The 22,680-nt window shown below is 37.5% G+C and overlaps 7 protein-coding genes and 1 pseudogene across 8 annotated transcripts; 6 read left to right on the forward strand and 2 right to left on the reverse strand.

Annotated features, from left to right (window-relative positions):
* Positions 1–1,033: 1,033 nt before the first annotated feature.
* On the reverse strand, positions 1,034–5,403 carry LOC108110422 (annotated as a pseudogene).
* A 2,131-nt stretch (positions 5,404–7,534) lies between these two features.
* LOC108110518 (protein rolling stone) lies at positions 7,535–9,250 on the forward strand. Its single transcript, XM_017219598.2, is given in 5 exon segments — positions 7,535–8,050; positions 8,349–8,450; positions 8,512–8,698; positions 8,756–8,837; positions 8,839–9,250. Coding segments are annotated over 5 exon segments (825 nt in total). The 5' UTR covers positions 7,535–7,728; the 3' UTR covers positions 8,971–9,250.
* A 914-nt stretch (positions 9,251–10,164) lies between these two features.
* Positions 10,165–11,274, forward strand: LOC108111220 (protein rolling stone). The gene is made up of 4 exons (XM_017220620.2): positions 10,165–10,533; positions 10,656–10,757; positions 10,816–11,002; positions 11,061–11,274. Exons 1-4 carry the CDS (start codon positions 10,215–10,217, stop codon positions 11,272–11,274), a joined length of 822 nt encoding a protein of 273 aa, XP_017076109.1. The 5' UTR covers positions 10,165–10,214.
* Positions 11,270–13,135, reverse strand: LOC108111219 (COP9 signalosome complex subunit 2). Its single transcript, XM_017220619.2, has 6 exons — positions 12,967–13,135; positions 12,687–12,881; positions 12,503–12,628; positions 11,928–12,409; positions 11,534–11,866; positions 11,270–11,476 (listed from the first exon to the last, which is right to left on the reverse strand). The coding sequence occupies exons 1-6, from the start codon at positions 13,018–13,020 to the stop codon at positions 11,332–11,334; spliced, it is 1,335 nt and encodes a 444-aa protein (XP_017076108.1). The 5' UTR covers positions 13,021–13,135; the 3' UTR covers positions 11,270–11,331.
* A 290-nt stretch (positions 13,136–13,425) lies between these two features.
* Positions 13,426–14,312, forward strand: LOC108111078 (UPF0585 protein CG18661). 2 transcript variants are annotated; one of them, XM_017220411.2, is made up of 2 exons: positions 13,426–13,505; positions 13,584–14,312. In XM_017220411.2, the coding sequence occupies exons 1-2, from the start codon at positions 13,501–13,503 to the stop codon at positions 14,221–14,223; spliced, it is 645 nt and encodes a 214-aa protein (XP_017075900.1). In that variant the 5' UTR covers positions 13,426–13,500; the 3' UTR covers positions 14,224–14,312. The 2 variants fall into 2 exon arrangements, with proteins under 2 accessions (XP_017075900.1, XP_017075899.1); XM_017220410.2 differs by having other exon boundaries at positions 13,447–13,505; positions 13,560–14,312.
* Positions 14,313–14,460: 148 nt separating this feature from the next.
* On the forward strand, positions 14,461–15,456 carry LOC108110421 (trypsin-1). Its single transcript, XM_017219488.2, has one exon. It carries the CDS (start codon positions 14,496–14,498, stop codon positions 15,261–15,263), a length of 768 nt encoding a protein of 255 aa, XP_017074977.2. The 5' UTR covers positions 14,461–14,495; the 3' UTR covers positions 15,264–15,456.
* A 4,238-nt stretch (positions 15,457–19,694) lies between these two features.
* LOC108110523 lies at positions 19,695–20,520 on the forward strand. The gene is made up of 3 exons (XM_017219603.2): positions 19,695–19,847; positions 19,913–20,098; positions 20,169–20,520. The coding sequence occupies exons 1-3, from the start codon at positions 19,790–19,792 to the stop codon at positions 20,375–20,377; spliced, it is 453 nt and encodes a 150-aa protein (XP_017075092.2). The 5' UTR covers positions 19,695–19,789; the 3' UTR covers positions 20,378–20,520.
* An 813-nt stretch (positions 20,521–21,333) lies between these two features.
* On the forward strand, positions 21,334–22,319 carry LOC108110519. Its single transcript, XM_017219599.2, has 4 exons — positions 21,334–21,343; positions 21,679–21,723; positions 21,782–21,958; positions 22,025–22,319. Exons 1-4 carry the CDS (start codon positions 21,334–21,336, stop codon positions 22,240–22,242), a joined length of 450 nt encoding a protein of 149 aa, XP_017075088.2. The 3' UTR covers positions 22,243–22,319.
* Positions 22,320–22,680: the final 361 nt, after the last annotated feature.

A 22,680-nucleotide genomic window follows, 5' to 3' on the forward strand; every position in this document is an offset into this window, starting at 1 on the left:
TTTCGGACTCTTATAGCACAATTTTAATCTTTTTAATATTCCTAAGAAATTTATGTTATGTTTTAAGTCCGTAAATCTTTCTCTATAGCTCTTATCTTAAAACGTATCCTTTAATTAGCTCAAAACCAACCCATTTAAGTATGGAAAATTTACGATATAGAATAAACATTTATCTTACAAAGATTTAGGTTCTGTTGAATATTTATAAAAGATTCAACTTCTTTCCTTTATAATATTCCTTAAAATAAATTTGTTAAATCTATAAAATAAAAGTTACTTACAATTATTTTTAAGAACCCGCAAACTGTTTCTAAAAAGGTGTCCTCCATTGCATTGTCAAAGTGTTCACCTATCATGAGTCTGCCATAAGGTATGTGTTCATTCTGAATTACTTTTCTTTGACTTTGATGGCAGAAAAATTGCGCAATCATGCCGCCACACAGTGACAAGAGCCCCAAATTGATAAGTCCCAAAGGGGGCTACAGCACACCTTTGGTGTTTCTTTCTAAACATTAGATGGGAATTAGAACACTGGACTGCCTGTCTGATGTGCAGTGGGCGAGCATTCAATTAATATTTCACACTATTAATTGGCGTTAATAATTAATTTCACTTCTAGTTGCAGTTCAATGAAATGGACTAGACGCGAAGTGGGTGTAGGACAGCTGTCAAAAGTTCCAAAATGTTTTCTATTAAAATTCAATTTGATTGGGTTTTTTGGGTTTTTGAAGTTGTGGGAGGTGAGAGGGGAAAGGTTACAGGTTGAGTAGGCTTACCAAGGACAACTAAAGAAGTTCAAAGCTCAAGGAAACTTCATATCGACCAAATTGGTCTCATATCGATCCATGGTCAACCACAGATGCGACGCCTAATTTGTTGGAATTTGTGACATGTCATGTGCCCGTCGACACAAGGACGGCAACAACAACAAAGATAACAACCGAATTGACCAGAACAACACTACCGATTGACATTGACACCCACACCTGACCACACCAATGGAACTGCTGTTACCTGGATTTCCTTTTCCAACTTATGCGTAAAGTAAATCCTTCGCAATGACCACCAATGACCACAGCAGTAGAAGCGGCTCGTGATCGTCCTTGGACGCTCCTAGGGCGGGTCCCTTTGGTTATTAAATCGCCTTTTCAAACTTAATTAAGACTACACGTTTTGGCCAACGTGTGTACACAATTGCAGACGCGGGCGCGGCCAGCTTAGGGTTAAGCAACTCGAACCGAACATCTGTGATTAAGGACACTGGCTAAGGACCCTCTTTGTTAGGTGTGTTAAGTGTGCTGAAGGATGGGAGATTATGAAAATATCATTCAATTGAATTAAAGATCCAATCAAATAAATTATTTAAATACGTTATTAAGGTGGGAAAGACCAGTGTTAGACATACAAAAACCGTAAATTATAATATTCAACTCTCTAATTAGTTGGTTTTTAAGGAATTCATTTTGTAGGTAAAGTCTATAATCTTTTCGAAAATTATTTGAAAATATGTTATTAGGGCAGCAGTTGTTTAAAGTAATTAATTTTAAATAAGTAATATTACTTAACAACTACATATTTTCAAAAATAAAAAGGCTGGAAAAGCGAAAATATCAATCTTAAAATGGTCTTTTTAATAAGTTATTTTACAGCTTTTTACTTCAAGAAATTAAATCAACAAATTTGTTAAATTTTTTTTAAAAACATAGCTTTTAGATATATATTTATCGATATACAAACAAAAAACTTTGTTATTATAAAAAAACTGTTTTCTTTTTTGTTTAAAATTGGCTTAAAATCCTGAAAAGCCTTAAAAATATTGTTAAAATTTTGAATAAAATTTAATTAATAATTTCATTTCACTTGTATTTAAACTAAACATATTTAAATCTAAAGAGCACTGTAAATCTTCTGACATTCGCTAGTATTTATAAATAGATATCCCACTATCGGAATTAAACCTGTCCTTGCCAGTTTATTAACTCCAACTCGTTGTCCTTCAGGGCCTATTTGGGCTAATGTGGCCATTCAAAGGTGATTAGGGGCTTGAGTAAAATATTTACACATCTCTTACCCGGTCCAAAATAAGAAGGCTAATTGGCTTACAGTTTTTCTTAGTGCACATGTACGTCGTTCCGTCCAACTATGGTCATCCATAAATTCTTAATAATCAACTGTAAAGTTCCCAAAAGCGGGTGTGTCAATCGAATTGAAAAAAAAAATAGGAAAACCCGAAGGCTGTTGTGGACATTCATGTTTTTCACTTCAAACTTTTAACTATGAATGAATTTTTGATCAGAATTCTTAAGCATGTTTTCAGTTTGAGAATAAATATTGATTAAGCCAAAGGACATTTATGAACCCTTTACCTGCAAAGAACTTGCACTTGCCCAGAATTTACCACGGAAACAAATATTTATTTAAGTAACACAAAACAATAAAATATAATATCACTGGTTATAAATTCTACAAAATTATATTGGGAAATTGGGGAATCCAGGGAGGGTAAATTGGCCTGATTCTAGTAGCCAGCGAAATTGCCCAAAACCGTTGAAATGCGCGAAGGCGAGTGTTGAATGTCATTTCCAGATTTATCCATATTTAGCCATTTGATTTTGCACTGGTTGGCAGTACGAAATTGACATTACGACAGCGTCAATGGAGGAATAGTCGAAGCTTAAAGAAGGCAAAAAGCAGTACGTAAATGCAACAGGTCAGGATTAGTACGCCAATGACTGTGACAAAAGCATCTTGGGGTTTCCTCCAATCAATCACGAAGTAGATATAAAGCATGCCCTTCCTAAAAAACAAAATGAAAATTGGGAATATTGTTTTTATACATTATTTCTGTAACTTACTTATTTACTCCTCCACACAAATGATATAAGACATGCACCAATCTCAGCGGATGTGTCACTATCCATAGATCGATAAACATGGAATTTGAGTTCCAAAGCTATGAGAAAATAAAAAAACGTTAATACAACTTGTTAAACAACTTGTTTGCAGGAACAACAACTCACCATTATATATGTATGTACATAGAATAGTCCAGTAGATAATGGTGACTACAATAGACAGCACCAAAGTTATGATATGCATACCCGAATACACTCGAAATTAGCTGAAGGTTTTTATGTTCAAGAGTTTATCTTTAAAATATATTAATACTTTTTAGTAATCAGTTAAGTTTTTTTACACCTCTACTTACCCGCGTATTCGAGATGATAATGCCAGACTGTGACTAGAACAGCACCCAATACGTTCGTCAGCATGCACATCCAGATGCCCGAGTTGCCAGACTAGATGAATTAAAGCCAATAACTGCTTTTTTCATTGGCTTCTGGCCAAATCGAGATGATTACTACGACCACAAAGAACAGGGCCATGAACCAGCGATAAAACAAGTAGGCCATACTCTTTGTACATGACTGCCACAGGAAAGTAGTACAAAATATTTCATAATTATGCATAATAATTTAGGTTTTTATATCTCTATTATTCAAAGTCATTGACCTTTGAACTAATAATTATAATATAACACATACTAATTATGATTTATTAGTGTTTATTACGAAATGTATATATATATGTACATATGTACATATATTATAATATGAGAGTATTTTCCTATTTATTCATCAAACTCTTTTTTAATATACTGTAAACCAGGGGTGCTAAAATTTTACTTACGGAACATTTACAGCCGTGCACTGAGAGAAAGAAAAACTGGTTGCCAATTCCACTCCAAAATAACCTAGAAAGTGCAAACATAAGCTATAAGGAATGATTTCCAGTGCAAGTGTTCGAGTATGATCCAGCAAGAAACAAGAACAACATATATTACAGTTAGCGACGGAATGAGGCGGAAAGAGGACACGGAAAATTGTTAGTGGAATAGCAAGGAATTCGAGGATGATCGAGGAAGAAAAAAAAAACAAATTGTATTACAGTTGACGTCGGAATGAGGCGGAAAGGGGACACAAAAATTGTTAGTGGAGTAGCTCCGGGAGCGCTCAAAGCTTATGGAGGCGTTGAGCATCCCTGCTGTAAGTTGTTTTTGTTAATACCTTGTTTTATTTTTCTTAATAGATTTTGTAACTTATTTTATTAACATTTTTGTACTGATTAACTTTTTGATACATTTATTCAGAAATATCTATTATTAGGTTTCCAAAAATTTATTATAGATAATTTATTCAGATTCATTATAATAGATTCTAAAGTACAGTTCGTTAAAATTATTTGACTTGAATTGTAAAAATAAATTTAAAAAGCCATTTAATAATGCCAACGTCTCACTATCTTTGTGAATTTTCGATCATATTTTCCACATGTCATCTACAAACATATTACACCCATATCTAATCCAAAATTTTAAGCTCTAAAGGTTAAAGGGCAGCAATTTAGAGAAGCGCAATTTGTTGTACCTGTCGCATGCCTAAAGTTTCGCTTGCGAACTGACTTGCCGCACAGTTTGTAACGGCTTGCTGCTTATGAATATTTCAATACTGTAATTTACAATGCAAGAGCAATCGGTGTACACAAGTCAAAGTGTACTGTCATATATATCAGTTTGTTCATATACGACTATATACTATATATTTGTACCCAAACAGAGCCCTGTTCCTATTGATACTGTGAATAAAAGAAGTCATCAAATATGCTCAAGGTAAGCCCAAGTAAAACGCCCAATGTCCTTTTAGCTTTGGTAAGGAGATTCGATTTGGCTAGGGATTGTATACAAATTGGCAGATTTTTATGAGGGAGAGGTGAAAATTTGAATTTTTTAATGATTAATCAAATATTATTAACTTAAAATTTTTGAATTTACTTAACAGATAACTTAAGATTGCAGTTTCTTTAAGTTAGTTACAAATTTTAATGCATTTACATTTACATCTTTAGCAACCTTCTCTAGATCTTTACCTAGATTAATCTTAATAGTTCTCCTATAGCCTACCCTAACAACCTACACTTTAAACTGCCCACTGTGTACATTGACCCGCCGCCCGAGTGCAAAACAAATAGAAACACACCTGCTCAGGTGCGTGCCGAATGGAGGCGTTTATTTTTTTTTTTTGTGGGCTTCAAGGACGCAGCTATTTGTACTGTCGTCAAAGTTTCATTGAACCATTTAAAATGACCCATCCTGTAAGCCCATCCTTACCTGTGACTTGACAAAATCATCGGACATATCGTGGTCAAAGCCGCAGCTCTTCCGCTGGAACTCCTTCTTCACTAGATGTACGATCATCTGGAGTTTGCTCATCTTGTTAGTTTCTGTTGGCTTTAGAACTTGGCTAAGTTGGGTTCACGTAAGTAGACAAATCTCACAAAAGGGATTAAGCAATCTAAAGCGTGTTTAGCGATGCCATACTCCGAGCTTCTGGGCGGGTCAAACATGGTGCCATACCCCCCGGTCTTAAGTGTAATTACTTCTCAAGAGAATGCAATCTGATATAAAGATTTCAAGAGTGCGCTGTTCATTGTCCCTGAACTTGCACGAATGCCGCCACGCTAATGAAACTTTTCAACGAGAAACCCAAAAACGGAGCTACGCGGGGTGGCTAATTCAGTTAACAAACTCTTAACCATCCACCTTGGTGGCGAAGACAGTTTGGAGTCATAGTTGGATACATATATCAGTCATATTATTGGCGTGGAACGCTCGGATGTATGAACATGTGTCACGATTGACCAGCACTGAACTTGAAGCCGCGGAGGTCGACCAATTAAGATATCCATTTAACAAGTACCACCCAAAAAAAACAGCTAGAAATTCTAGCTGATCTACATTTATTGAGGGCAGACATGTTCCCAATGCGTTAAGCAAAGTACGCTCTTATCTAATCCATCACAGGGAGAGAGCTATTATGCACTCGAAAACGGCTAATTAGTATTTAATTTAATAAAGCTTTAGATAAGTTTTGTACTTAGATAAGGGTTAGTTGCTTAAACTAATTTTGGTTCATCTGTAAACAGTAAGCTCAGCATAAGGTACCAATCGAATGTTCTATCTATGTTTACCTAGATTAAGAACATAAATTAATTAATGTAATATTTTATTAAATTCATTTTAACTTCTTAGTTGTTATCTTAGTTGTATTACTGAGATTTCCACAAATTTTTATCGCCCTAACCTGTCTGACTCTTAGACGATGATCTATAAAGATTTATGTAATATTTTAATTAAAATATTCCACACCTTTGCCTAAATTAGTGTAAATAAATACTAAATGCTAATGACAGCTCATAATCACGATTCATGTCTTATCAATGCCCGTTTACCATTTACTCACTTTTTCTATTCAAAATAAATTGCATATCTCAAGGCGTAAATGAGAATTTTAGTATATGTTTTTGTATTTAATCATTAATACTAATATTTTAATATTCTATGGTTAAACTAGTGCTGAGCTTCACAATAGAAATTAAAATCATATTAAAAAATGTAGTATTCAAGTATTTAGTATTTTCTCTAAAAGAAACACCCTGTTTATACAATAATCTTTATCACCGAACTTTTATTTCTTAATTGGCTATTTCACTTATCAGAGAACCAATGATTCATGAGCAAAAGTCACTTTTAAAAGTTTACGTCATGAAATGATATTTTTTCTAATCTTTTGGACATTCCCTAAAGCTTTTGCAAAATATTTGCTTAGAGTCCACTAGTTTTAAGTTCCATATACATACATATATAAATATATATGTATATAGACATATATATCAACAAAGCCTCGTATCAGTAATGGCAACAACGTCAATCACATTTCCTCCACTTTGAACATATGATAGACGAACTGCTAAATTAGCCAAATGAGTTTGTCAGAAAAGGCTGGGTTACTCTACAAAAGAGTTGTCACAAAGGTTTAAAAAGCTGGTGAAAGAAAAGAAAATAAAAATATAAAATATAATTTATATTTTAATAATATAACTTATAGAGCCAAACATACATTAACTCTTTATAGCACCTTTTGCTTACCAAAAACTGATTATAATTCTTTTTATATTTGATAGTGTATTTGATTAAGTCCTAAGGTTTCTTAGAAGTAGCAACAGTATTTAAAGAGCATTCAATCAAAATTGTATTTTCCTTTGAAGTTTGAATTTTGCTATTGTTGTTGTCTTGGCGGATCATTATCACGTCTGAATTTGCGGGGAATGGCTGGAACCGCCAGCACTTGACTTGTCAGGAAGGAAAAACCGCTAACACTTCAGGAACACGAGTGTTGGTTTTATCAATAAGTTTATGACCCAACTTACATATGCGAAAATTCCCAAAATAATGTTTAAAAATTCAGGGCCATTGATTGGCGTGGGTCCCGGCCCAATCTGTGGATATTAATGGGGCATGGGAAAAGTTCCAGTCATTGGCCGGCGTCTGGGTTTTTATTTAGTCTATGGCTCTGACCGCACTTGGCCACATCCACGTCCAAGTTGTTACCCTTATCAGAGGCGTACGCTGCCGACGAATTAGGCATAAACGGTACTCGTTCAGGTGATAAGGATCCAGATAATTGAATCGGTTCCTACTATCACAGCCGATTAAGCACGATTCAAGCCGAAACGATTTGCGGAAAAAATGGCCCTCCATTCAGACTATTTGACACCTGGGCCACATGGTTCCGTCAGTCTGCGATCTACCGGCAAGGAAGTCACCAGCTCTGGTCTCTTTTGGCCATCCTAGTTCAGCGAAACCGACGACGAGTTCATCCGACCACCGAAATGCGTGATAAGAGTGACGAGCCCTGCTGTCTGCCCTTGAAGGAGGAGTTCCAGCGATCTAAGTTCTCACTGCATCATGAAGATCCTGGAGTCTTCTGTCGTTCGCAATGGCAAAAGGGAGATCGGAATATCCTTTGGCTCTTGTACAGATGGATCCTGGCTGGTTTCTTTGCCGCCGGCGTCATTGGCAGCATGGTGGAGAGTTTCAACGGTGGTCGCTGGTTCATTTATCTCACGGATTGGGGATTTTCCTTGTGCTTTTATTGCTGTACCTATGGAGCTGTTATCGCCACTATTTACTTCATAAAGCCCTCATATTTCGGTGAGTATTGATGGGTATTGGTAATATGGTATTCAGGGTCTTATACTTTTACTTTCTTTATTGTTGATTTGTATTGATTTGTCAGGAATGAATCATATCACTTCAGTATAACTTTTTGTGAAGATCAAAATTTGAACCAATCTTTATGATCTTTTAAGTTTAGTTTGCAAAGTAATCAAGAAATAGAATATGAAATATTCATTGCCCATGTCCTATTAAAGCGATATAAACATCTTATATCCATAGTATTATAAAACATGATCTATCAAGAATATACTTTATCATATACACATTTCAGCTCCCGGCAGTTGGGCTTTGAAGATCTACTGGCTTTCCCACTACACAACTGTAGTTCTGGCCATGATGATTACATTGGTTTTCTGGGCTGCCCTCTATCCATGTAAGTTGTGCTAATGATTTATCAAAATATAAGTATTTTTGAAACGATTTTTCTTTTATAGCCATGCCAGGAATGGGTGCTGAACTCTACAACTTGTGGGCTCATGCGTTTAACTCCATTTGCATGGTCTTCGACTGCTTTATGGTGGCCTTTCCCACTCGGATCATGCACTTTGTCTACCCCTTCACCGCAGGTATTACCTATGGTATATTCTCATTGATTTACTTCTGGGCTGGTGGCGCAGATCCGTAAGTAAAACTAAGATAAAGAAATAACTCTATTTGCTCAAAGTATCATTTTTATAGAATGGGAAATCGTTATATCTACTTCATCTTGGACTGGGAGCGACCTGGTCTGGCAATTGGAACTGTTTGCGGTTGTGTGGTTGCTAGTCAGTTGCTTCTGTGTGCTTGTCTTTGGTCTCTACAGGCTGCGTATCTCGATGCACAAATCCTGTTGTAAAAAACCTGAGGAAATTCCAGCTACAACTCCACCAAAGCAGCCAGCTCAAACTGTTTGATTGAAGTTCTGGCAGAACTCGAAGTATGCAAATAAGTTTCTTGAGGGAGTTGTTGAGGCTCAGATCTGGAAAGTCTATAAACTTCGATCCTTACCTCCATAGAACTTTTAATTTCTGTTTTATAACCTCTTTTAAAGGGAATATTCTTAGAGCATTTTGACTAAGAAGTTAAGTTTTCAATCTATTATAACGCTTGAAAATTCGTTTACAATTTTCTACAATTCATATTGAAATTGTGAAAATAATTATCTATATAAAATGAAAAAGTTAAAAAACGAAATGAAAATGAAAGTATTTTTTGCAATTGGGTTGCAATCCAAAAAGATATATATTTTTGCTCAATTTCTCTTTGGATTAAATATGAAGCCAATTAATTAAAACCAATTAATTAAAAGTAAATCTGGAAACCATAGGCTTAGAAAAAGTGTTTCCTAAAAAGGTGAAAAATAAGGACTCTGATCAATGACTTTGAAATGTAAATCCTAATTAATGACTTTATATATCATTGCCAATATAGCTTGTTTACATCCATATTTTCATTTTAATGTTTCAAAGATTATCTACAAGTGCCAATGTACCTTAATACATCTATATATAAAAGTGTTTGATTTTCCAGTATCAATGGAAAAAAAACTATTGTAAAGTATTCATATCTGTAAGCGATTTGGTAGACAGGTCCGATAGCGGCTATAAAAGTGCTCACATTATAGCCTCTATCTTAACAACAGCTGCTGATAGGGTGTTTTTCATGATTCGTGGCTAAGGAATGGTGGCAGATCGACATTTTGATCAAGAATTCCCAATTATATTGGCAAAACGTTTTATTGCTCGGTGAAAATCATCCGACACTTGCCTAGGCTGAGAAGTTTTCACCAATTGTTTTATGTCCCACTAGCATATACGGAAAATCCCGAAAATGAGTTTATGAAATCCCAATAGCTACCACTGCGACTGCGCCAGATGGAAGATTAAAGGTATGCTACTCCCCTCGGAGCTCAATTTGGTTGACCGTACTGACCGACCTTGTCCACGTTGGGGGTCTTATCGGGGGCGTGGTCGTGAAGCCGAATAAGGAATGATAAGGATCGTGATAATTCACATGGTGTGTATCACACGATTACCACGATTCCAGTCAAATATGGCCCCCTATTAAGACTATGGAACACCTGTTCCTAAATCAGTCCGTGGTTTACAGTCAAAGCAATAACTAGCTTTGGTGGCAGTCCATCGAAATAATCCAAGTTATGAGTGATAAGGATAAAGAGGTCTGCTGTCCCTTGAAGGCGGAGTTTCAACGCTCTAAATTCTCGCTGTACCATGAGGATCCGGGAGTCTTCTGTAGATCTCAGTGGCAGAAATCAGATCGAAATATAATTTGGGTTCTGTATCGTTGGATTCTGGCGGCCTTCTTTGCCGCAGGAGTTATTGGCAGCATGAGGCAGGACTTTAATGGAGGTCGTTGGTTTATATTCCTCACGGATTGGGGTTTCACACTGTGCCTATTTACCTGCACGTATGGCGCTGTAATCTCTACTATTTACTACTTTAATCAAGCTTATTTTGGTGAGTAGTAACGAAATCGTGTTAAAACTGCCGAGGGTAATATTAAAAGGTTTCATATTTTACATGAGTATTTCCCCAACATGCTTATCAATAGTTGTTCTGCATTTCTCAACTAATTTTAGCGCCTGGTGATCGATCTCTTAAGGTTTACTGGATCTCGCACTATACGGCTTCAGTCCTCTCCATGTTAATTACCACAGTTTTCTGGGCTGCGCTTTCCTCTAGTAAGTTTGGACTTAAAATATATTTTACCTATATTAAGTAACCAATTATTTCCTTTAGCAATGCCCGAAATAGCTGGGGAGCTCTACAACTTGTGGTGTCATGCCTTCAACTCAATCTGCATGGTTTTTGACTGTTTTATGGTGGCCTACCCGAACCGTCTCATGCACTTCGTGTATCCCATCTCCGTTGTGCTTATTTTCTTAGTGCATTCCTTGATCTACTATTGGGCTGGAGGCACTGACATGTAAGCTGTGCTTTAATATATTATAGAACTTTTCTGTATTAAAAATTCCTGTTTTTAGGGACGGAAATCGCTTTATCTACTATGCTTTGGACTGGGCACGTCCTGGCCTGGCAATTGGCTTTGTGTGCGCCGCCTTGGTTCTAATCTGCTGCTTCGCCTTGGTGGCCTTTGGTATTTACAGATTGCGCATTTCCTTATACAGATGTTGTAACAAGGAGAAGGAAACAACATCCATAGAAGCTACTCCAAAAGAATCATCTCTAACTGTTTAATTTAAACTCTAGCATTTTTAATTGATTTCAAAGATATTATATACGCAATAGGTGCACTTAGGCCATTTTCTGGACCACGGCAAACTGCAGTGATTGAATTTGGTTGGACCATTTCTCCAGGGCGTTGTATCGTGACGCACTGCTGTTGATCTTGTCCAGCTGAAGCACTTGATTGACCTGATCGATGCGTCCCTTTATTGTGCTGATGATGCAATAAATGTTAGTAAAATTCTAAGTATTTTTAAAACATTAATCTTACTCATCCAATATGCAGGACACCAGCAGACTCTCCACCTCAGCTGGTTCAATGTTCAGCGCATTGGCTATGAAAGGTATTGCTATGTTCTTATAGGGCCTGATTAGTTTTATAAGCACTTGAGTGCGAATATTCCTTAACAAATCCTCAATGTGTTCCCTTATAAACTGATCGGCCATGATGTTACTTCGGTGCTGTCGCAGAATGGTCTCAAACTCATTGATGTCGTTGTTTTGATAGGAATTAACCAGATTGGTCATGGCGAGAATTTCGGGATCGTTCTTATAAGGCTTGGCTTCCTGTGAGTCAAAGGGATTTATTCCGGATTTCATCAACCTAAAGAGTATTTGAGTAGTTAATTACGCAAAGGGTTTATGGATTATTTTGTTACACCTACATGTTAGCCAATACCAAGTACTTTAAGCACGTAGTTCTCCTTGGCGATCCGCTTTCATCGTAGTTCTTGAACGCCTCAAAGAAGTCCGTGTGCGCCTTTTCAAACTCACCCTCTCGCAGGTGCATTTTACCGCCACATTCACGTATCACTCCCATGATCAATGGATGTGGAATGGCCGATTTGATGTGCAGCGACTGTTCATAGAGGGCTTTGAGCTTCTTATTGTTCTTCTGTACCGTATACATTTGAATTTCCAAAGCATAGATTTCCAGTAGCTGTGTACCCTTCTTAAGGTCGTCCTCGCCATCGTCTGTCTGGCAGCTTTGATGCAATTGCTTTAGTATCTTTTGTAGCTTAGTAAAGTCACTCCGATCAAAGTACAGTTTTCCCAGCTTGGTGTTAGTCTTAAACCAGAGGCGATCGTTCTTGGCATCCCTAAGGGCATCCAACGTGGTCTCGTAGAAGTTCTGCAGTAGTGCCATCTACAAAGAAGTAAATTCATTAGAAAAGTAACTAGAAACTAGAAACTTATATTAGCAGTCTTCTTAGGAAATACACATATTCCCTTCGCTTACATTCTTCGACGTCGATATATAGTCCAGGATTGAATTGATGCTCTTTTCCGAATGATTCCTGGTCACTGCGCTCTTAATGTATGTTAGGAGCTGCTTGTAGCGAACCATCATCTCATCGTAGTTGCACTGAAGGTGGTAAAATGTTATCAAAAGTTATATATCCACCGGTTTCAAACTTTCTTACCAATCTAAAGTTGATCTTGATCATTTGCTTCAACGCCTTAAATCCCCACTCTCCTTTCTCGCCATTTTCAAGATCGAGTACCTTCTGAAAACTAGCCAACGCCGCCTTGGGTTCCTCCTCTTTCAGAGCCTTGCTGTTGTAGTACTGATTCTCCAGATCCACATCCGGTTCCGAGTTGCTATCCTCGGAGTATTCCTATTAAGTTTGTGAAATATGGAAATACACAGAAGCCGGCTTTATTTGATGGTCTCCAAATCATCGAGATTTCTTTATTACTTACCAATCCATAGTCCTCATCATCGTCGCACATAAAGTCATCATCATTGTCGGACATTTTATTGCTTTTAATTCGTAAATAGAAGCTTATCAACAAATAAAGTACGAAAGGGAAAAACTTTTTTTGTGTTAAAAAACACAAAGCAAGAAAAGATGTGACCGTTTGGGGGATAGCAAAATAATGATGTTGAATGTGGTTATCAGCTGTTGCTCATCGATAGCAGTTACGATGATGGCAAAGTAGAAAGAGTGACTACAGTTATGTGTGATCTTAATTTTAAATCTGATGTTATATTATGGTAAAAATAATTTAATTGAAAATATTACTCAAAATTACGTTTTGCATTCACTAATATATACTGTTACTAACAAATACCGGCAGCGATAATGTTAGCATACGTAGCATACTTTAACAATTTTGTGACTCTATCACTGTTACTGACAAATAACGACTGCGATAATGCTTCCATCCCTAGTTTTAAACAGTGCTGCCCATCAGTCAAGCCGGTTTTTGCATTCATCCTTTTGTGCAAATAAAATGAGGTAAACAAATCGCATATCTTAACTTTGTATTAATTTAAATCGAAACAAACACAGCCTGACCAAACGTCTGCTTCACAGTACCCCTCGTTTAATCTTCCCCAAGAGAACGCATCCCTCGGCGGACCGCAACTCGCAACCGATTTCGGAGGCGTTACTTTCCCAAGTGGACAAAACCACCGAGAATTTGCAGTTGCTTGAAATTGGTTCGGGATCCGGACAACATGCAGGATTCCTGGCTCCACTGCTGCCAAACATCACCTTTCAACCGTCGGAGTACGAAAGGTTTCACTTCGGATCGATTTCCGTCTATGTGAAGGAGTGTTTAACCAAAAATATCAAAGAACCTCTCCTTGCGGACATCTCAAAGGAACCCAAAGATTGGGAAGTTCCCCCAACACCTGCCAGCTACGATTACATGTTTAACTCCAACATGATGCACATCACTCCGTGGGAATGCTCTATAGGCCTCTTTCGGGCTGCCGGGCAGCTTTTGAAAAAGGGCGGAAAGATGTTCACCTATGGACCATATGCGGAAGATGGCGTGCTTACCCCTCAGAGCAATGTCAACTTCGACTCTAGTCTGCGAATAAGAGATGAATCCTGGGGAGTTCGTGACATCAAGGATCTAAAAGTCTTGGCAAGCGAAAATGGACTGGAGCTGGAGAAGATCGTGGAGATGCCGTCGAACAATAAGTTTCTGACCTGGCTTAAGCTATAAAATAGTGCACTAGACTAAGGCTATTGGGCGGTTACCCCCTCTTAGATAACACATTGTTGATTTGAAAGTAATAAAATTTATTGCCATTAGAGTGCCTGCTCATCGAACTAGGCCAAGTGGACAGAGAGCGAGGTGAGACTCGGGGCGAGAGTGCAGGAATTGACCCTGAAAGCGCAGTTGATAATCACTCGATCGATTGGCTCGGACTCTATATAAAGAGGGATCTGATTTTGCACCTGCAGCACAAGCGATCGATCATCGGAGTCGCAGCCATGGCACAGACGATTCTTCAACTGCTTCTCGTAGGGATTCTCCTGGTGAATTTTAGTTACGGAGGCACTGTGAGACGACCTCGATTGGATGGACGCATTGTGGGCGGTCAGGTGGCTAGTATTAAGGATATTCCCTACCAGGTTTCACTGCAACGGAGCTATCATTTCTGTGGTGGCTCACTGATTGCTCAAGGATGGGTTCTCACAGCCGCCCATTGCACTGAAGGATCAGCCATACTCATATCCAAGGTACGCATCGGTTCTTCGCGTACCTCCGATGGTGGACAGCTGGTGGGGATCAAGCGGGTGCATCGACATCCCAAATTCAATGCCTACACCATCGACTTTGACTTTTCGCTCCTTGAATTGGAGGATTATAGTGCGGAGAACGTGACCCAGGCTTTCATAAAGCTACCACAACAGGATGCAGACATTGCTGATGGAACTCCCGTGCTGGTTTCCGGCTGGGGGAACACTCAGAGCAGCTTGGAGCCCACTACCGTTCTCCGGGCCGTAACCGTTCCCAAAGTCAGTCAGATGCAGTGCACAGAGGCATATGGTAGCTTTGGCAGCATCACGGATCGCATGCTCTGCGCTGGACTACCGGAGGGTGGCAAGGATGCCTGCCAAGGTGATTCTGGAGGTCCTCTGGCCGCCAGATGGCATCCTTTGGGGTGTTGTCTCCTGGGGTTATGGCTGTGCCAGACCCAACTACCCCGGTGTTTACTCACGAGTGTCTGCAGTTCGGGATTGGATTGCTTCAGTTAGTGGTATTTGAGATTGATGGATCAATAAAAACGATTGTAATTAGATAAAATAATTTTAAAATATATTGATTTTTCAATTTGATCAATTAAATCACAACATTAATTAAACTTTCAAATAAGTAATTTAAGACCAAAAACTAACAATTTCTAAGATATTCTTAACTGATGAATAAAGAATCAACGAATTTCTGTTACTTCCCTTGCAGCAGCTGCACTTTTTCATCTTCATCATCGCCAACGCTAGCAATTGACCCAGAAAACCGCCATGTCCAAATGTTGACACAGTCTGTAAGGGGTAGTGGAAAGGGGTCAGATGACCACAGCATATCAATAACTGCAGACAGACAGAGAGACAAAGATCAAATTTACCTAATGATTGGCCCAAAGGCAAACACAAAAGTTCACAGGACCGAAGGAAAAGCGACCGAAGTTGGCATAGGTAAAGTGAATTGATTGGTTAGAGTGGCATAAGTTTCCATTTTGGAGTCCTCGCAGTACGTTTCCGCCTCTAGATATTTTTCATCTTCGATTGCAGTGTTCTCTGCTTGTTTTTCCTTTCGGTCTTTCCCAGCCATTTTCCATTTTCCTGGGCTCACTAATTGTTGATTAAATGCTGCAAATTGCTGCGAGTGTTCACCATTGTTGCCTTTCTTCGTACAGCTGGCCTTTGCCGTTGACGTTTTCGGTTACCTTTCACCATCTATGGTTGTCGTAGCAGTTAGCAGTGGGAACCACAGGTGCTAAAGGGGGAGTTCTGGGTGGCGGAGAATAACCCGGCAGGTGTGTCCTTTGGGTCATTGCAATTTTGCACGTGAACTTGTTAACAGCAAGGAGCTGCAAAAAAAAAAAAAAAAAACCCAGAGGTGAACTAAACGAAGCCAAGACATGAACTGCAAATTGAACGGTTATGTCGGGAGATGGGTTACAAGGCAAACTTGGCGTTGCAATTTTCAACTTTCAAATGAACTCAAGTGGGTCACAATGTGTAGCATACTTTCCGGCGTATCATTTAATCTACGGTCGGGGGAGCAACCGACTTTACACACTAAAGTTTTGTTTAGAATCAGTACAAAATTCATAACCTTTTTTAATTTGAAATTCTGGTTATTATAAGATTTCTTGAAAATATATTTCTAAAATTACTTTTATATATTATAACTATTTATAAGAAATTGTAATTTTTCGGAGCATTTCCTTTAAAATGATGAACTTTTTTTGTCATCTACACATTAAGCTTATCCAATAGCAATATCCTTTTAATTCGGTAATAAGTAACTAGCCTGTACACTAATCGATAACAGTCTTAGTATAGGAATACTAATAGTTACAAAAATCCGAGGAGAAAAGCAATGGAAGAGCTCATCTGAATGATTCCTCCTCCTACTCTCCACTATGCAATTAGGATGCCTTAAGCTTATCCTTTAAAGTTATCCAGTCCCTTCTTTTTTACGGAGTGGCGACCTAGACTAACGACTTGTGGCAGTACTTAAGCTGCTTTTGTTATTGTTTTTCTTGCTGAAAATTCCCCCCTTTTCCTTGTTTTTATTTTTTTCCTTGTTTTTCATTGGAACCAGCGAGACATAGAAAATGTAAAATTTGTTTGTTTCCTTTCATTGATGTTGAAAGTTTTTGCAGCTGCTGCAGACAATGCAATGAGTCGGTTCCTATATTCCCGCCCCTTCCCTATATCCTCCTCTGACTCTAATTTTATCTGCTGGCATTCCAAGGGGACTGTCTTATTATTATAGTTTGTCGATTTGTTTGCATTGTAGTCCACATTGTTGTTCTCTTAGCCAGGCCAAAAGCACACACATCTCGGTATGTGTGTGAGTGTGCGTCCAGATGGTCCAACAACAATCGATTGTTATAAATTATTTTGCAGCTTTTGTAATTTGTTATGCGAACAACAAATATTGTCGAGAGTATAAAAAATCTATTGAGTCCTTGTTTTTTGTGCAATAACAGAGTGCATATTGATGAGGAGACGACATTCAGTTTTTAGATGGGAACTCTTCCTTTTTATTTATATTTTTTGAAAGTATAAAAAAGGGTTAATTAAGTTTAATAATAAACTTTTTACTTCTATCAACTAATACGTAATGTATTTTCTTTGAAAATTCTATAAAAACTGTAACTTGTTTTGGAAATTTTTGTTTTTTTTTGAACAGAAATGCTACTTTTCTTACCTACTTTGCCTTTCTCTTATTTAAATTTGTTTATATTCCGCACTAGCAGTTAGGGCTGAAGTTTAATGGCAATATATATATTCGAAAGATTAAATACATCTGCCGGGGGGCCATTGCGAGTTGTCTATGACTCAGTTAGGTGGCCCACGCGGCGTATGCTTGATCTGACAGGAAGCTGCCGCAGCTCGCTCTTTCTTCCTAGTGAATATGTATGTATGTTTTTTATGGAAATAATATTCTTGTCAGGATTAAAAAGGATACGTGACCGGAATACGAGTGCAATGTGCATGCGGAAATGTGGCCAGGATCTGCGAGAGAAGCGGAACAAAAAAAAAAAACAAAGGAAAAAATGGAAAGGGCAGGAAACAAAAAGCGGAAAAAGTAGACAAACAGGAGCCGCAACAGGACTAAAATGTATCTGTCAGACTCGTCGACTTTTGCTATCGTTGTCGCCTGTCGCATATCTGTATCCATGTTTGTATTTTTCTTGCCAGCTCTTAGCCACTTCCCAACCTCCATCACCATCATCATCATCATCATCATTTCGATGCTTATCCTTGCTTATTGTCCTGTCGGAAAGAGCTCGCTGCTACTGCTTGTTTTCTGTTACTTTTTTGCTTTTTAATTTTTAAGAAAGCATATTGTAATTCTGTTGTTTACCTGTTTGGACACTCGGATACACGTACTTTTTAAATCTCGACCGCAGGTGATCTCTTGGTTTTTTGCTTACCAGATTGGAGTGCTTGCTCCTTGCTCCTTCGTCCCTGTCTTCATCCTGTTTTGCTTCCAATGCAGTCAGTCATTTGTCCTGTCATTTGTAATATTCCCCCACGCATCCTTGACAGCGGCTTAGCATCCTTGTTGTTATAGCTGCTTAGTTATTCGTGGCATGTCCTGGGCATTGGCCACGATTGTGATGTATGATTTTCAATTCCACCTACGGCAAGTCCTCTTCTAATTTTGTTTATATAATTCGTTGGTTTAACTGAAGAAAAAAAAACAAATGAAATGGAAACATTTTTGTGGGGTTTTTTTCGGGGATAAGTTACTTGCTTTTGTGCTGTTGTTTTTCTTAAATATTTGGAATTATTTATATATAAAAATGTTTTTAATTTTGATTCTTTATAAGAATTTATATTTTCGGTTTCTGTAATTTCCGTATTTGGGCTTAAGAATATTATCTTTAAAAAACTTATAGAGTATCTTATCTTGACCGAAGCAGATTACTCATACCAATACTCGTCCTCCATATAACATAATAAAGATATATAATTCTTGGGAGGAGAATTCAGTTTAATTAAGTTTCTTTATTACTTTGCAATATCAAAGCTACTCAAAATGGGTTACGAATTTATTTTATAAGTTAATACATAGGAAAAATAGAAGTACAGACCAGAACATGATCTATAATTTGTTTAGAATTATGAGTACTTATTGTCTACATTAGGGCTGCTCAAAGTCGTTTTACTGCAGAGCATTTACTAACCCAAACACAAGAAAACGAGCACATTTTTAGTGACGCTTTTGTGTTGTTTTGCAGCTGTGCACTGAGAGAAATTGCTAAGCAATTCATCACTTATTTCAACTCTCATGTCGATGGTCTATTGTCGAATAAACTCTAAACTTTAGAATCCAGAATCTAGATATTACTCAATCTAATGCAACTTTCTCGGAGAAATGAAATAAATAATATATATCTCTTGTAACAACATTATTTCTAAACTAATATCATTGTGTAATAGCTATCAATATAATATATACATTCATAGACAGACTTATCTGGAAATATAAGCCAAACATTGAGCTATTATCTCCTCTATCATTAACCATTATGATTTATGAACCGTATCTCTATAATATCTCTAGATACTATCAGCTGTTAGCAATCAGAATGTTAGACATAGGAAATAAAGAACGTATTGCTTCCACGAAATATAAACACTCTTATAATGATGTCACTCTTTATAAACGGATGTGGAAAAAGTTATAAAATCAGCGATCAATATGTTTGCTTTTTTGTTGAGGCTATCGCTTTGGAATTCAGTTGATAAAAGTATTCCCCAAGTACATATAGCTAAACTATAAATGCATCCCATCGACTGAAAACCCCCTTACTATAGGGTTTAGTCAACAATTGGCCTGACTCAAAATGGGTTGAAGCACAAAGATAACCAAATCTAATCTTTATAGCCGGCATAAAAGCCGCTTTTATGATGGTTAAATGCTGGCCTACAAAATGAGCAGCCATCGGCTGCACTTGATTCAGTTTCGATCGAGACAGCTTTGTGCAGAGTTGTGTTTCATAAATTAAAAAATAAAAAAAACTTTATCCCTATCAAATATGTGGAAGAAAGTGATTTTCTGTGTGGTCCTTGTGGCCTTTGTAGGCGTGCAGTTTGGTGAGAAATATTTGTGTGCCTTCCAACTTGAATCTTTGCTAATAGAACTTATTTTTAACTATTAGCTAACTCGCTGACCTGCACCAAGTGTACAACTCCTTCTGGCTGCAAGAGCCCATCATCGGAAACCTGTTCGAATTCCACGGCCAATGCCAATAGGGAATTTTTGGGAACCTATCACAGCAATGTGCCCACAGTCAACGGAAGTCTAAGCTTCTCATGTGCCAATCTTACTTACTACCATGCAGCAAGTATGTTTTTTAACAGATTTTTCTGACTTAAATGGGTTTAAATAACTTTATTTTATCAATATTCCTTTAGACTACACTCACACCTCTGAGTTCCTGGGCTGTGTCTTCAATGAGACCAATGTCTGCTCTCTGACTTTGACCAACACGGCGAGTGGATGGTCAAAGAAATGCTTAGAATGCGGCACCGATTACTGCAACCCGGCGGGAACTTTCAGCGGAAGTGCCTACACCATCGTGGGCTCTGTAATTGCCCTGCTTTTGGCCAAGTTCCTAAGCTAAATTGATGGTCTAATGGAGGAGGAGCTCTACTGCTTAGCTTATCGGAGTTCTATGTGTATAATATTTATTTACTTTATGTTCCTTAAACAAGAAAGTCATTAGAAAAACAAAAAGATTTAAAATAGACCATCTTTGTACAAAAACCTATATGAAGTTTTTAATGGACTTTGGGAGTAAAAACTAGCATTGATACCCTGATGGATCCCTGAATTAGGTAGGAATTAGATCTTTTTAGAATGGAATCACTTTGGGAATATTCCGACTTATGTTACTTGTTCCATGACATTATCTTATGACTCACAAATCTTATCACATTTTACTCAAAACTGTTTACTTCAACTTTTATTGGTCTGTTTTCAGGAGGTTTGTTTAATCGATTTATAGTTTAATTATATTTATTTATTATTTGACATCATAAAAAGCTTAAACAGCTTTGAGGAGCTCAATATTTGTTAAATAAGAAATAAAAATAAATAAATAATATGAATAATCAAATTGAACTTATTTCCAGTTTTGAATCTCATCAAATATGAGTCAATATATAACTTTTAATATCGGTTAGCAACGCACTAAACCAACTTCCCCTCTTTAATTGCTACCAATTGTACGCAGCTGACTTATCAATTTATTACCCTATAGTGTTTCATATTGATATGGCGCCGACTTAGATAAGAGGTACTTAAAAGATTAGCTGGTGAGAAAAAGCCCTACCCTTTAGTCGGGTGTGAAATTGTCAGGCTGTGAGTAATACTTGAAAGAGTGGGCTAGGTCTGAGATAAGTGCCAAATATCATTGCAAAGTACAGAAAATGAAAGTTAAAGCTTATATATTGCTTCTTAATTACTACATTAATGAGTAAATATTAAAAAGCCTTTAAGTTCTTAATAAAAAGTGTGATAGGCAAAAGGATCAAAGCTGTGAAACCAACACAAAAGCGTCACTAAATGGGTTACTAAATGCTCTGCCGTAAGACGAATTTGAGCACTCCTGATATACATAATTACACCCTTTCTATTTCTATTGAATGAATATCAAAAGGGGAAACCCTTTGCTTTCCTCCATTGAAACCGTTTTGATAAGCTTACTAGGCTATAAACGCTGCGATAAGTTAATCAACGAAAATACTCATGCTTATCTGACAAGAATTGAGTAAAGTGCGGAATCTGAGGAGAAACGCTTTATAAAAGAGCTCCCGAAATTCCCCGAGAGTTTAGTTTAAAGCGAAAAGGCGACTAAGAACGTACAACTTACTCTATAGTTAAGTGTGAAAAAGATTTATCTAAACCAAAATGTATAAAAAGCATTAATAGCCAGTGTATTGGTGGCCTTTGTCTGTGTGCAATTAGGTGAGTCAGATGTCTAGGAAAATGGTTTTCAAAGTTAGTAATATAACCTATTACATAGCTGATTCTCTGGTCTGTTATACCTGCGTTACGCCAAAGGATTGCAAGAGTCCCAAGAAGGTAACCTGCACAAATGCGGCTGCCAATGAGACCAGCTATTACCTGGGTGTCTATCATCAGGGAGTGGCTAACCTGACTAGCTCTAGATTTGACTGCCTGGCCCTGCAGTACAAGTGGAGTAAGTAGCTTGGTTAACCAATATCAACTTAGATAGATTTCTAAAACATATCTCCCATATTTCCAGATAACGATGTGATCCATCAGCTCCATGGCTGTGTTCATCCAAACGTTGGAGCCTGCAGTCTGAGCCTCAAGCCAGCTTATGCCCATTATAATAAGACCCTTTGTAAGATCTGTTCCGGCGATAAGTGCAACAAGAATCCGGCTGGAAAGATGAGCAGCAGCACCATCACCATTACGGCAAGCATTCTGGGTCTCTTGCTGGTCAAGATCTATGCTTAGAGTGTGACTATTTATAGAGATGAGTTAAGAACATAGGACCGTAGCATTTTGTAATAAATTATTTTTGTCTTTAGTAACTTTGTTTCTTATCAACTTTTGATTAGATTGGACTTTCCAGTCTTTCACGTTTTCTTAATCGGTTCGCCTATGATTAAAATTTATGACTCTCTTTAAGTTCTTTTTAGCTAAGTAAAGTCTCAGGTTAATTACAACCGACTAGACTGATTGTGCTTGGTTAGCAGAGCTCTTTGTAAGAATTATGTAGTCTAGCATTTGAGTTAAGTTGTTAGATTGTTAATTACTCTATAGGAAACAAGTTATAGGGCATAGATATCACTCTTTTATTAACTGTGCAACTCTTTCAGTACTCATGTCGATTTAAAATGGAAAATCTATGCCACTATGAGAAGACTTATTTCCTTTTTTCCCCTTCTAGCC

The sequence above is a fragment of the Drosophila eugracilis genome, unplaced genomic scaffold, assembly GCF_018153835.1.
Source record: "Drosophila eugracilis isolate 14026-0451.02 unplaced genomic scaffold, ASM1815383v1 contig_353, whole genome shotgun sequence".
Classification (NCBI taxonomy): Eukaryota; Metazoa; Arthropoda; class Insecta; order Diptera; family Drosophilidae; genus Drosophila; species Drosophila eugracilis.